At 38.4% G+C, this 15045-nt stretch overlaps 1 protein-coding gene across 1 annotated transcript in view; it reads left to right on the top strand.

The window, feature by feature from the left end:
- Window positions 1–15045, top strand: part of TOP2A (DNA topoisomerase II alpha) — a 129183-nt gene that overhangs the window by 60814 nt on the left and 53324 nt on the right. The window contains exons 22-25 of the mRNA XM_053698397.1: window positions 5496–5630; window positions 5839–6039; window positions 6153–6348; window positions 6440–6531. Coding sequence (XP_053554372.1) covers window positions 5496–5630; window positions 5839–6039; window positions 6153–6348; window positions 6440–6531 — 624 coding nt within the window. The remainder of the gene's footprint in view (window positions 1–5495; window positions 5631–5838; window positions 6040–6152; window positions 6349–6439; window positions 6532–15045) is intronic.

The raw sequence follows: 15045 nt of genomic DNA, 5'->3' as shown, positions 1-15045 counted from the left end.
TCTCAATGCCCTTCTGGCTTGGCCCCAGTTAATAACTCGGGGGTTCATCAGGTTTCAGTCGGACAACATCACGACTGTAGCTTACATCAACCATCAGGGAGGGACAAGAAGCTCCCTAGCAATGATGGAAGTATCAAAGATAATTCGCTGGGCAGAGTCTCACTCTTGCCACCTGTCAGCAATCCACATCCCGGGAGTGGAGAACTGGGAGGCGGATTTCTTGAGTCGCCAGACTCTTCATCCGGGGGAGTGGGAACTTCATCCGGAGGTCTTTGCCCAAATACTTCGACGTTGGGGCAAACCAGAGATAGATCTCATGGCGTCTCGCCAGAACGCCAAACTTCCTCGCTACGGGTCCAGATCCAGGGATCCGGGAGCAGTTCTGATAGATGCTTTGACAGCACCTTGGAACTTCAGGATGGCTTATGTGTTTCCACCCTTCCCGCTGCTTCCTCGATTGATTGCCAAAATCAAACAGGAGAGAGCATCAGTAATTCTAATAGCACCTGCTTGGCCACGCAGGACTTGGTATGCAGATCTAGTGGACATGTCATCCTGTCCGCCTTGGTCTCTACCTCTGAGACAGGACCTTCTGATACAGGGTCCATTCAAACATCAAAATCTAACTTCTCTGAAGCTGACTGCTTGGAAATTGAACGCTTGATTTTATCAAAACGTGGTTTTTCTGAGTCGGTTATTGATACCCTGATTCAGGCTAGGAAGCCTGTTACCAGAAGGATTTACCATAAAATATGGCGGAAATACCTATACTGGTGCGAATCCAAAGGTTACTCCTGGAGTAAGGTTAGGATCGCTAGGATATTGTCTTTTCTACAAGAAGGTTTAGAAAAGGGTTTATCAGCTAGTTCATTAAAGGGACAGATTTCAGCTCTGTCCATCTTGTTACACAGACGTCTGTCAGAAAATCCAGACGTCCAGTCCTTTTGTCAGGCTTTAGCTAGGATCAAGCCTGTGTTTAAAGCTGTTGCTCCACCATGGAGTTTAAACTTAGTTCTTAACGTTTTACAGGGTGTTCCGTTTGAACCCCTTCATTCCATTGATATAAAAATGTTATCTTGGAAAGTTCTGTTTTTAATGGCTATTTCCTCGGCTCGAAGAGTCTCTGAGTTATCAGCCTTACATTGTGATTCCCCTTATCTGATTTTTCACTCAGACAAGGTAGTTCTGCGTACTAAACCTGGGTTCTTACCTAAGGTAGTCACTAACAGGAACATCAATCAAGAGATTGTTGTCCCATCCTTGTGTCCAAATCCTTCTTCAAAGAAGGAACGTCTTTTACACAATCTGGATGTAGTTCGTGCCCTCAAGTTCTACTTGCAGGCAACTAAAGATTTTCGCCAAACTTCTTCCTTGTTTGTCGTTTACTCTGGACAGAGGAGAGGTCAAAAAGCTTCTGCTACCTCTCTCTCTTTTTGGCTTCGTAGCATAATACGTTTAGCCTATGAGACTGCTGGACAGCAGCCTCCTGAAAGAATTACAGCTCACTCCACTAGAGCTGTGGCTTCCACTTGGGCCTTTAAGAATGAGGCCTCTGTTGAACAGATTTGCAAGGCTGCAACTTGGTCTTCGCTTCATACTTTTTCCAAATTTTACAAATTTGACACTTTTGCTTCTTCGGAGGCTATTTTTGGGAGAAAGGTTCTTCAGGCAGTGGTTCCTTCTGTATAATGAGCCTGCCTATCCCTCCCGTCATCCGTGTACTTTTGCTTTGGTATTGGTATCCCAGAAGTAATGATGACCCGTGGACTGATCACACATAACAGAAGAAAACATAATTTATGCTTACCTGATAAATTCCTTTCTTCTGTTGTGTGATCAGTCCACGGCCCGCCCTGTTTTAAGGCAGGTAAATATCTTTTAAATTATACTCCAGTCACCACTTCACCCTTGGTTACTCCTTTCTCGTTGTTTCTTGGTCGAATGACTGGGACTGACGTAGAGGGGAGGAGCTATATGCAGCTCTGCTGGGTGAATCCTCTTGCATTTCCTGTTGGGGAGGAGTTATATCCCAGAAGTAATGATGACCCGTGGACTGATCACACAACAGAAGAAAGGAATTTATCAGGTAAGCATAAATTATGTTTTTAAAATAATAAATAAATTTGTAATTGGTATCTTTTTGTAAAGTTTTCTTTACATTTTTTGTAATTTCAATTGGAAACTTAGTACTGTGCCAAACCCATTTTCTAAACATTATATGGGGACTGTTACAATGTTCTACCTAGGTAGAAACATGACGGCCCGCATGCGCATTAAAACTATTTTATTAGCAACGCATTCGCAGACTCGCCTCCCAGTCTCCAGCAGTCTGATAGGAGCACAAGTTCTTTCAAGCGGGCACCATCTAATTAGGATATTATAGCCACCTGACAGATTTTGTTCACATGATCTCATCTCCCGGCATCAAGAGTCAGAGTGCAAATCATGAATCATTCTATAAGCATTGCTTGGTGGGGCAGCTTCACACTTGGAAATGAGGAAGATTCATTTAGGAGAGCAGCATGTATACTAGAATTCTTCCCTGCCTGTGATGAAGTCAATCTGTGTCTTAGACATTGAAATTCGGCAGTGAGTTTTAGAGCTATGCTTATTTAAGCTGTTGGGCTCATAACCCCCCCGCCTCTGTTTGCTTTCATGTGGAAACTGAGCCCTCATCGTCGCTAATCAAGCAAACGCAGCAAAAGGGAGGGGAAGATGAGCCAGACAGTTAAAGGGACAGTATACTGTAAAATTGTTTTTCCCTTAATGTGTTTACAATTGCTGTTTTTACCAACTGCAGAGTAAAAATGTATGAAAATAAGCCTTTTAAGGTTTATTTGTGTATATTAAAGCTCTGATTTTGTGTTTTGAAGCCACAACCTAATAAAATGGGTTGAGCTTGTAGGTATAATCAGATCTCTTTATTTTATCACATCTACATATACCTGCTTCTTAATCTTATATCTGTCCATAAAACAATCACCAGTACTTGGAGAGAACAATGGAAAATCAACATTGTATTGCCTTATCTTTGCTATATCCCAATGGGAGTATAATTTCTTCTGCTGCCTGTGTTTACAAAGATTATCTATAGCTTGGACCTGCGGCCACAAACTTTTAAAATAGGTGGGGATACCACATGCTAAATCAACTATTTCAAATGCCAATATAAGGGTAAAGGAGCTACTTGTAAACAATTAAATTCACTCCAGCAGGTAAAGTGGATTACTTGGGAACAAATTAAAGAAGAGAACATTTTTGAGTAAACTGTCCCTTTAAATAAACATAGCTCTCAAACACTGCCGTATTCAACCTCTAAAACAGAGATGGACTTTATCACAGGCAGGGAAGAATTCTAGTATACACGCTGCTCTCCTTAGTGCAGGGATGAAGTAGGACAGAAGCAGCTTGTAAATCCTTGCACAGCTCTCATCATAAACTTGCATCCTGAAGCGTGGGTAATAGAGTACCTGTTTATATTATTCCCTGTCTCCTCTGTTGCCGGTGTAAAGCTGCCTCTTCAACCAATAGGATGAATAAGCTGTGAACAGCTGTGTTTTAACGCCAGTACTGCGCATGCAATGCTGACTGAATGTAATATTTAAATTAAGGGGCCCAGCTGCTTTGCCATTGGATGGGGGCGGATGCGGATTATGAGCCATACCTCATAACCGCATATTTCATGACAATTTAACCTTTAAAATTGTTATGTGAAAGCTTAATTTAACAAAAACTATTTTAAATGATTACATTTATAATAGTTATTATAATACAGGTATACCTCACCTTACAGCGCTTAAGTTTACAGCGATTCACTAATACAGCGCTTTGTGGAGCTGAAATTCAGCCTCCAAGGATTTTTAAACAGTACTGTAATCATTGAGAAAAGTGAATGGCACCATTTTGTTATGCACAGTTCACTCTGTTAACAGCATTGCAGTGCAATCTGTGTCTCAGTTCTATAGTCTGGCAAATTTTACTACAGTAATTGTCACTATTTTACAGATGCAGTATTTATTGAATACTAATTTAATACTTGCTGTGCTAGTGTTAAACTAAACGTTATCTCTATTGCACCCCTAATATATGTTAGTTCAAACATGTTTTCAAGATTTTAAACACTGAAAAGAAAGCTTAAACTGCCTTGTTTCACTTTAAGGCAGTTTTCACTTTACAGCGGGGCTCCGGTCCCTAACCCGCTGTATGAGCGGGGTATACCTGTAATATATTTTAATTAGGTTCACATGGGAATCAATTTCTACCCCTTTAAGTTTTGCAACAGGCTCCATTGGAGCCTATGCATGAAGTAAACAAAAAATTGTTGTCTTGGAAGGTTCCTTTTCTACTGATTGCTTCTGCGCACAGAGTATCTGTGATTGCTGCCTTGCAATGCGTCCCTCCTTATCTGGCTTTCCATTCTGATAAGGCTGTTCTACAAACTAAGTTAGGTTTTCTTCCTAAGGTTGTGTCATTTCGCAACATCAAACAAGAGATTGTGGCTCCTTATGTCCTAATCCTCCGAAGAATAGTTTATAGCATAATTCTGGGTGTAGTTTGTGCCTTGAAATTCTGTCTTCAGGCCACAATGGAATTTAGACAAACTTCTTTCGCTGTTTGTTCTCCTTTCCAGCAAGCGTCGGAGTCAGAGGGCCTTTTCAGCTTCCATATCTTTTTTTGGCTGAGGAGTGTCATCCGTTCAGCATAGTCAGCAGGACCAAAGCCTCCTCTGAGGATTACGGCTCATTCTACGAGGGCAGTGGTTTCCTCTTGGGCTTTCAAATATGAGGCCTCTGGATCAGATTTTTAAGGCGGCTACCTAGTCCTCAAATACTTTTTCCTAATTTTACAAGTTTGATGTTTTTGCTTCTGCTGAAGCAGCCTTCGGGAGAGGTTTTGCAGGCTGTGGTGCCCTCAGATTAGGGTCTGCCTCTTTTTCCCCTCACATTAGCATTCAGTGTACTCTAGAGCTTGGGCATATGTTTACTACAAATAAGGAATGCAGCTGTGGACTCCTCCCATATTAAGAAGGAAAACATAAATTATGACTTACCAGATCATTTCCTTTCCTTCTGTATGTGAAGAGTCCACAGCTCCTGCCCGTGTTCTCTGATGGGCGGCCCTAAATTAAAATGTTTTCTTCTGGCACCTTTTTTACCCTGTTTCTCCTACTGTTCCTTTGTTACCTCAGCAGAATGACTGGGGTTATGAGGAAGTGAGGGAGGTATTTAAGCCTTTGGCTGGGGTGTATTTGCCGCCTGCTGGTGGCCAGATTCAGTATTTCCCACAAGTAAGGAATGCAGCTGTGGACTCTTCCCATACATAAGGAAAGGAAATTATCTGGAAAGTCATTTTTTATTTAATTTTTTTCCCCTGATTACTGTCCCAACTTATTGACTTGCTATACTGACTACTCTCACTATATGGATCCCCTGAGTGTGTGTGTGTGTATATGTATATATAATCACTTTTTTCTCTTTTTTTTTTTATACTTATAGCTTCCAAGTTACAAGAATTTCAAGGGAGTAATTCAGGAGCTTGGTCCAAATCAGTACATTTTTAATGGGGAAGTTTCTGTGCTTGATACAACGACCATTGAAATTTCGGAGCTGCCAGTAAGAACCTGGACACAGGTAAATGAGTTTATCGTGCATACATATTTAAATATTTTTTTTTTTCTGCCTAATTTATGAACAGACATGTACGTTGAAAATGTTTTCTTGCTATATAGAATCTCAGATTTGCATATGATTACTATTAAAGATCTGTAGAGATGATATACAAGCTTGTGCTACATCTGTTTCTGAGGTTGCTTTAAGTGAACTTTGCTTTTGCTACTAGACTTACAAGGAGCAAGTGTTGGAGCCTATGCTGAATGGTACAGAGAAGACTCCTCCTCTGATTGTGGATTATAAAGAATACCACACAGACACCACTGTGAGGTTCATTGTGAAGATGACGGAAGAGAAACTTGCAGAGGCTGAAGCAGCTGGATTGCACAAAGTTTTCAAGCTTCAGACTGCACTTACATGTAACTCTATGGTGGGTAATCTATGCAACACTTAAGCACCTGTTGGATTTCACATACAAAGGCTTCTGTAGCTTTTCTTCTGTAGCTTTTTTAAAATGCTAATATAATACTGCTATATAATCAGGTACTTTTTGACCACGTGGGATGTTTGAAGAAATATGAAACAGCCCTGGACATCTTACGTGAATTCTTCGAGCTGCGACTTCGTTATTATGGGCTAAGGAAGGATTGGATGTTGGGCATGCTAACTGCAGAGGCATCTAAACTCAGCAATCAAGCTCGCTTTATCCTGGAGAAGATAGAGGGAAAGCTAGTCATTGGTAAGTTATGAGTATAAATAATTGATTTAACATTCAAGCCTTGTGCACACTGCCACCTGGAAGCACATAATGAAGTTTACTTTCTTTCTAGAAAATAAGCCGAAAAAAGAGATCATACAAATGCTTATCCAGAGAGGATATGATTCTGATCCAGTAAAAGTCTGGAAGGACACTCAAGCAAAGGTATGTTGTGATATATACTAAATTTGAAAGTGTCTTGTGAATTTTGTCAGTATATACCAGGGTTATAATACAATTTATTTATTCTTTAAAATCACCTCCATTTAAAATATGTATATACGAAACAATTGAAATTAAAGGGACATTAAACACTAAATACATGCTAGATAGAATGATGCATTCAAAGAAAAGATTAGTCCATGACTAACATGTAGATGTGTTTTTGAAAGTTTCATTAGTTGTTTAAAAAGTGACAAAATAAGTAAAGTTTTAGTGTCTATAAAACACTGGGAGCTGCCATGTTGTAACTTGTTACCTTCTCTACTGTGGCCAATTAGGGTCAGTTATAAATAGGTCACTAGAGTGTGCAGCCAATGGTTGTGCTGGATTTAACAGTGTTCTGCACTTCCATTTCTAACAGGAACTGAAAAGCTCACATTTTCAGAATGGAATTACAGGCAAAGAGGACAAAATAAATAATGAAAGTATATTGCAGAGTTGTTTTATTATATACAATTTATCATTTTATACTACCATCTCAAAGTGTTTAATGTCCCTTTAATATTTATTTCTAAATTCTTGAGATTAGCTAAATTTATAAACACATTGAAATATATTTATATAGAAAAGCTGATGAATCAATTATGTATGCTTATTTCGTTACAATATTCTATACAACAGATCATGAACGATATACCTTAAAAATTAACTTTACTTACAATGAATCACATTAAAATACCACAATAAAATATCACAATATGGACCGCTAACTTAACAGTGTTTAGTTATACAATATAACAAGATACTTCACACAAATCTTACTTGATCTCAATAGATTGAAATAACTTTCAGACAAGTCTAAGCTACTTAGCCCACAAATTATTATATATAACTTAAACACCAGAAGTTGTATATATTAATGCAAACAGCAAATTTATATGCCAATATGTGTGACCTGCATTTACCTCTTATTTAGCTACAATAAGGCAAGTTCTAATATATATATCTATATATAGATATATCTATAGATATATCTATAGATATATATATATATATATACACACAGGTGTCCCTCGTTTTACAACTGTTCAATTTACAACGTTTCAGAATAACAACCTTTTTTTCCAGTCATGTGACTGCTATTAAAAAAACATTGAGAAGCATTGCATTTATTAAAATAGAAGTAGGTGGAGCTGTCTGCTTGTGTTGCAGCAAAGCCAAGCAAGCTGAAATTAATCAGTTTAACCAGACCTGAGCTATCGAGCAGATTTCAAAGGAACAAGATCTTCCTGTCTATAAATCAGTCCAGATTGGAATGCATAGAAAGAACTGTTTGCAGAAAAATGCAAGTAAAGTCTGTGTTGTGTGATTATATTAGGTTTATAATGCTGTTTAGCAAATGTTTTTGTTCATTTAACTTTAATTATATATTCTATGTTGTGTTATTATTTTATTAGGTTTGTAATGCTGTCTAGCATTTAAAGTCTTCAGTTCAAAGCTTTCAAAATAATGTATTAGGTGTTACTTATGACAATTTTGAGAGGGGCCTGGAACCTATCTCCCTTACTTCCCATTGACTTACATTATAAACTGGGTTTCAATTTACAACGGTTTCGATTTACAACCATTCCTTCTGGAACCTAACCCCGGCGTAAACTGAGGGCTACCTGTATGTGTGTGTGTATATATATATATCTATATATCTATATCAATATTAAAATACATTTTTCCTAAATATTATTTAATACCAGTATACTTATTACCCTTGGTCTAATATTAGATATAAGAATAAATTCTCCTTTTAAATCACAACTACAATATAACTATAGTTTTAGAATACATTTGATTTAAAACAAGAAGCTGAACACTCTTTTGTTATTTGGTGATGTGTATGATCTCTCTCTCTCTCTCTCATATATATAATCTGTCATATACATCACCAAATAACCAAAGAGTGTTCAGCTTCTTCTTATGGGTCATCTAAGAAGGGTTTAACCACTGTGCAAAGGTACAGGCCTCAAAATTGTCATCTTCATTTGTCCAAGAAAGTGTCCCAAAATAGCAGAGAATATACTTGGTTTAAAACCTGTATATTTTTCTCTAAAGTTTATGCTTCTTTGAGTCTGTGTCCTTTGTCTAGTGTGTGTGTGTGGGTCTTTATTCAAAATAAAGAATCCCTCCTCTTCTTTAATCATTCCCACAAGATTTTGATTGGCCCTTAACGGAGCTTGTCCCTGATTGGCTCTGGAAATGTAAACATCTCATAGGTTATTTGATACTATAATTCCTTTTGGTTGTAATTCTTGCATAAACCACTAGATGGCAGCAGACAACCAGAAATGCAGTTTTACCATCAAATATTGCTGCAGTTTAAATATCTCACCTTAAAATGTTTATTAAATATACTTTATAATTTCCAGTATTAAGAAAATACATGTTCCATATGTATTGGATTATGTCATACTTTTTAATCTGCATTTTAATACTAAACATGATACACTTCCGACTATTTTAGAAGATGCCTTCAAAGCTAAACTCGACCATTATCCCATATTAATACAAATACAGAATATTGAGCATACATATCTCTTGCTGAGTGCACATAACATATGACACAATTTATGGGACAACCACATATGCATTTGTCAGATGCCTGAAAAATAAAAATAGGTTATTAAATTTGAAATAAATTGGACATTTTTAAATTGACTGTATAGCTACTTATTAAATTCAACAAATATTCATGTTTAAAAATGTTATACAATCTCGTATCCATTTATTTGTACCTATTATTTGAATAGTCTGAGGCACATATTTAATGTTTGAAAACTATATATATGATTTGTCCAAACTTAAAATCCTTAAGACTTCTGTTTTCAAAAATACATAGGTTAAAGGGACACTCAACACAAAGTTTTTCTTTAATGATTCAGATAGAGTATGCAATTTTTTTTTTGAAATTTTATCTTTTATTGGTTTAAAGGGACACTAAACCCATTTTTTTTTCTTTTATGATTTAGATAGAGTATGCAATTTTAAGCAACTTTCTAATTTACTATTATGAATTTTTCTTCGTTCTCTTGCTATCTTTATTTAAAAAGCAGGAATGTGATGCATAGGAGCCAGCCCATTTTTGGTTGAGAACCTGGGTTATGCTTGCTTATTGGTGGGTAAATGTAAGCCTCCAATAAGCAAGGGCTATTAATGGTGCTGAACCTAAAATGGGCTGGCTTCTAAGATTTACATTTATTATTTTAAAATAGATAGCAAGAGAACGAAGAAAAATGAATAGAGCATGCAATTAAGCAACTTTCTTATTTACTCCTATCTGAATCATGAAGACAAACATTTGAGTTCAGTGTCCCTTTAAGACATGTTGAAGTCTCTCAGGCTTTCAACTTCTGATATTAATATAAATATTGCATATCTGTATATCTCTTGCAGAGTGTACCACTATACTCCTGTAAAAATCAAGATGTTTCATACATCTTTAAAATAACGTTATACAGTTAATTTAATTTATTACAAACCTGAAATGCATTTCTCAGATCCATATATATATATATATATATATATATATATATATATATATATATATATATATATATTACAGTCTGAGTATCAATTAAATCTTTGAGATGATCAAATAGATGAATTTCTAACTTCTCTTTCCAAAACCAAGATTTAAATTCTTATATGCTTTCAGCAAAATGTCAGTTTTCTTTTTTATGACATGAATCCACGGATCATCTCAATTACTAATGGGATATTCACCACCTGGTCAGCAGGGGGCGACAGAGCTCCACAGCAGAGCTGATAAATATCACCTCCCTTCACTCCCAACCCAGTCATTCTCTTTGCCTGCGTTAGTGATAGGAAGTAGTCAAAGTGAGGTGAAAGAGAGGTTCTTCAAGCAGTGATGCCTTCCGTTTAGGTTCCCTGTCTTGTCCCTCCCGTATCATCTGTGTACTCTAGCTTTTGGTATTGGATCCCATTAGTAATTGAGATGATCCGTGGACTTGTGTCATAAAAAAGAAAACAATTTATGCTGATAAATTTTTCTTTTTTGACACGATGAGTTCACGGTCCGCCCTGTTTGAGACAGATGGTTGGGTTTGTAAACTTCAGACACCTCTGCACCTTATTACTTCCTTCCTCTCCTTGACTACGGTCGAATGACTGGGTTGGGAGAGAAGGGAGGTGATATTTATCAGCTATGCTGTGGTGCTCTTTGCCTCCTCCTGCTGACCAGGAGGTGAATATCCCTAATAGTAATTGAGATGATCCGTGGACTCATGTCAAAAAAGAAATACATTTATCAGGTAAGCATACATTTTGTTATTCTCCTGCTATTTTCCATTGAGACGTATGTCTGCGCTTTGTGTATTTGACTCAGCAGGTACCAATTTAACACCTAAGTGTAAACGGTCATTTTCCTCTGTAAAAACAGGTTTTTTTCTCTGCATACACTCAAGCCTCAAAGACCCATCTCATACATTGTCTGTATCTCCACATGGGGTCATTGCCTGATAATTTATTACATAATTTATTACATAGAAGAGGGATCCTCTGTTAAATTGACATCTTGAGTTTTACAAGTGTCTATTTCTTTTGTTCTGCACATCTGTGTTTCAGAACAAGAGGGGGTTGGGGCTATAGTGAGACCAATTCATCTCAAATTAGATATTAGACAAAAATGAAATATTAGGCTGTGATACATCTGTAGTTTAATATTATTTCACAGGTACCCTGACAATGATCACCCACCCATCCCAATAGGGCTACTAGAGCATACATTTTTAAACACTTTCCTTTTAAAGTGAATGTAAACTTTCATAATTTAGTGCCCGGTTTTTAAAAATACTATTAAAAACAGGGGCACATTAATTCATGAAAGTTTACATTGCAGCATATTTTTACATATGTTTACCTTTCTCTTCAGCGGCGCAGGATCGGCGATCCCCTGCCCGCTTCTCATGCTCTTACACAGCAATGATAAAACCGGCTTCCTTCCATCACGTTGTGCCCTCACAAGATGGACACTCTGGGGGGAAGCCATGAGTGGAGTAAACTGGTTTCATCATTGGTGACGTAAGTACTGAGGTGCTGCGGGTGGGGATCGGCGATCCTGCGTCGCTGAAGAGAAAGGTAAGTATATGTAAGAAATGCGCTGCAGTGTAAACTTTCATGAATGAAAGTGCCTCTTTAATAGTATTTTCAAAAACCGGGCACTAATTCATAAGTTTACATTCACTTTAAATTTTGTTCATTCTCTTGTTAAAGAAGCAACAATGACCTACTCAGAGCTAGCTGAACACAGTTGAGCTATTGATGCTGCATATGCGCAGCTGCCAATCAGCTGGCTCCCAGTAGTGGATTGCTGCTCCTGTGCCTACCTAGGTAATTATTTCTATTGACATGAGTCCATGGATCATCTTTTAATTACTGTTGGGAAAATCACTCCTGCCCAGCAGGAAGCAGTGAAGCTGTTAAATATTTCCTCCCTTCCTTCCCACCCCAGTCATTTTTTTTTTTCATTTTTTTTTGCCTACGTTAGAGCAAGGAAGCGGTAAAATTAGATGTTAGTAAAGGATTCTTCAATCAAGAGTTTATTTTTTAAGTAGTACAAGATTGTACTGCTTTGTTCTGGGTGTAGCTGTAGTCCATATCAGTCTCTTCAATAGAGCAGTGGTGGCTTTAGAGCAATGGGAACTTGTGGGACATAATTCTCACTGCGCCTCCCAAATATTTATGCTGCCCTAATCCTGATAGCCTAAGTAAGATTACTCAGGCTTTATCTTTTTTCCACAGAACTATGTGAGAGAGGACCTCTCAAACCTGGTTAGCTGCCTTGCTGTCTGTTAGATTTGAGGTAAGTGCTGACTTTTTATTCTGGGTCTGGGAAATAAAAAAGGATCTCAGGAAGTGGAGCACTTTAATTGTTTGGGACATAAAGCCTCCTATAGATAAAAGGAGGGAAATTATACGAAAGCACTTTTTAGGCAGGCACTGGGGCTGAGGAGAGACTCAATATGAGGTGGTTTTTCACTGCTCCTGGTGGCTTAAATCACGGGGGCTGAGGAGAGAGGCTCAGTATGAGGTGGTTTTTCACTACTCCCGGGGGCTTAACTTTAATATAAAATGCCGACCGTGAGATTGCTTTTTGAAACGCCCACGATGGGCAGTGCTATGTGTTATCAGAAGGAACGAGAGGGTTATAAACAAAGTCCTCAAACTGTTAACACATGCGTTGGGACCGGACAGCCGTTCGTTATAACATCTACAGCTGAGTTCAGGATTAGTTTGCCAAGAGTCCCGAACGGTGTCAGCTATAGGGTACATTTTCTTAAAAATAGGGGAAGGTGAGAACGGTATTCCCGATCTTTCCCATTCCAGTGTAACAATTTCCGAAATTATCTTAGGAACCGAAAAGACATCAGAATAAGAAGGAACTTCTAAGTATTTGTCCATCTTACACAATTTCTCTCGGTACCACAATAGAGTCAGTTGTCCAGAGCCATCAAAAGTTCCCGCAGCAACAGACGGAGGTGTTCAAGTTTAAATCTGAAAGACATGACCTCCAAATCTGTCTGGGGCAAAGCACTTCCTGAGTCAGATTGTTCCCCCTAGGACAGGTTCTTCCTACCCCCCAATTCAGAGTCCTAGGAGGGTACATCGGAGATAGGCATCAGAATCGCAGGGACCACATCAATAGTTATATTATAGAGATGGATAGATTAATAGAAATATATATATATATATATATATATTAATATATTTGGGCCTGTCTTGAAAGATCATTTCTGACATTACGGGAGGTAAGGGTCATCACCTACCTCAGGATAAAACATCTAGGCAAAGGGGTAGACAGTAATTTTCGTTCCTTTTGAAATTTGAAGGGAGTCCCCTCTTCTGCTAAACAGGAAGGGAATTTTGGACAAACCAAGTCCACCTGGAGACCCAACCAGGCTTGGTCCAAGGGTAAACAACCCAAGAAGCCTGCTACTGCTCCCAAATCAGCATGAAGGGGTGGCCCCTGATCCGGGACCGGATCTAGTGGGGGGGGGGGGGGCAGACTTTCTTTGTCCAGGCTTGGATAAGAGACGTTCAGGATCCCTGGACACTAGAAATCGTGTCTCGGGTCTATCAGTTGGAATTCAAAAATTCCTTCCCAAGGGGAAGGTTTCTTCTTTCTCGATTGTCTGTAGACCAGATAAAAAGAGAGGCGTTCTTACGTTGTGTAAAAAACCTCTCCATTATGGGAGTAATTTGTCCCGTTCCCAAGCAGGAACGGGGTAGGGATTTTACTCAAATCTTTTTGTGGTTCCCAAAAAAAAAGGAACGTTCTGACCCATTTTAGATCTAGAGTCTAAACAAGTTTCTCAGTCCCATCCTTCAAGATGGAGACTATTGGGACAATTCTTCCATTGATCCAGGAGGGTCAATATATGACTACAGTGGACTTAAAGGATGCATATCTTAATTTCTTTCATGTAATTAGCAAGAGTCCATGAGCTAGTGACGTATGGGATATACATTCCTACCAGGAGGGGCAAAGTTTCCCAAACCTCAAAATGCCTATAAATACACCCCTCACCACACCCACAATTCAGTTTTACAAACTTTGCCTCCGATGGAGGTGGTGAAGTAAGTTTGTGCTAGATTCTACGTTGATATGCGCTCCGCAGCAAGTTGGAGCCCGGTTTTCCTCTCAGCGTGCAGTGAATGTCAGAGGGATGTGAGGAGAGTATTGCCTATTTGAATGCAGTGATCTCCTTCTACGGGGTCTATTTCATAGGTTCTCTGTTATCGGTCGTAGAGATTCATCTCTTACCTCCCTTTTCAGATCGACGATATACTCTTATATATACCATTACCTCTGCTGATTCTCGTTTCAGTACTGGTTTGGCTATCTGCTATATGTAGATGAGTGTCCTGGGGTAAGTAAGTCTTATTTTCTGTGACACTCCTAGCTATGGTTGGGCACTTTGTTTATAAAGTTCTAAATATATGTATTCAAACATTTATTTGCCTTGACTCAGAATGTTCAACTTTCCTTATTTTCAGACAGTCAGTTTCATATTTGGGATAATGCATTTTATTTTAACATTTTTCTTACCTTAAAATTTGACTTTTTCCCTGTGGGCTGTTAGGCTTGCGGGGGCTGAAAATGCTTCATTTTATTGCGTCATTCTTGGCGCGGACTTTTTTGGCGCAAAAATTCTATTTCCGTTTCCGGCGTCATACGTGTCGCCGGAAGTTGCGTCATTTTTTGATGTTATTTTGCTCCAAAAATGTCGGCGTTCCGGACGTGGCGTCATTTTTGGCGCCAGAAAGCATTTAGGCGCCAAATAATGTGGGCGTCTTATTTGGCGCGAAAAAATATGGGCGTCTCTTTTGTCTCCACATTATTTAAGTCTCATTTTTTATTGCTTCTGGTTGCTAGAAGCTTGTTCTTTGGCATTTTTTCCCATTCCTGAAACTGTCATTTAAGGAATTTGATCAATTTTGCTTTAT

The sequence above is a fragment of the Bombina bombina genome, chromosome 1 (genome assembly GCF_027579735.1).
Source record: "Bombina bombina isolate aBomBom1 chromosome 1, aBomBom1.pri, whole genome shotgun sequence".
Lineage (NCBI taxonomy): Eukaryota > Metazoa > Chordata > Amphibia > Anura > Bombinatoridae > Bombina > Bombina bombina.
The sequence above is the reverse complement of the archived record's forward strand: the minus strand, read 5'-3'. Positions and strand labels throughout refer to the sequence as shown.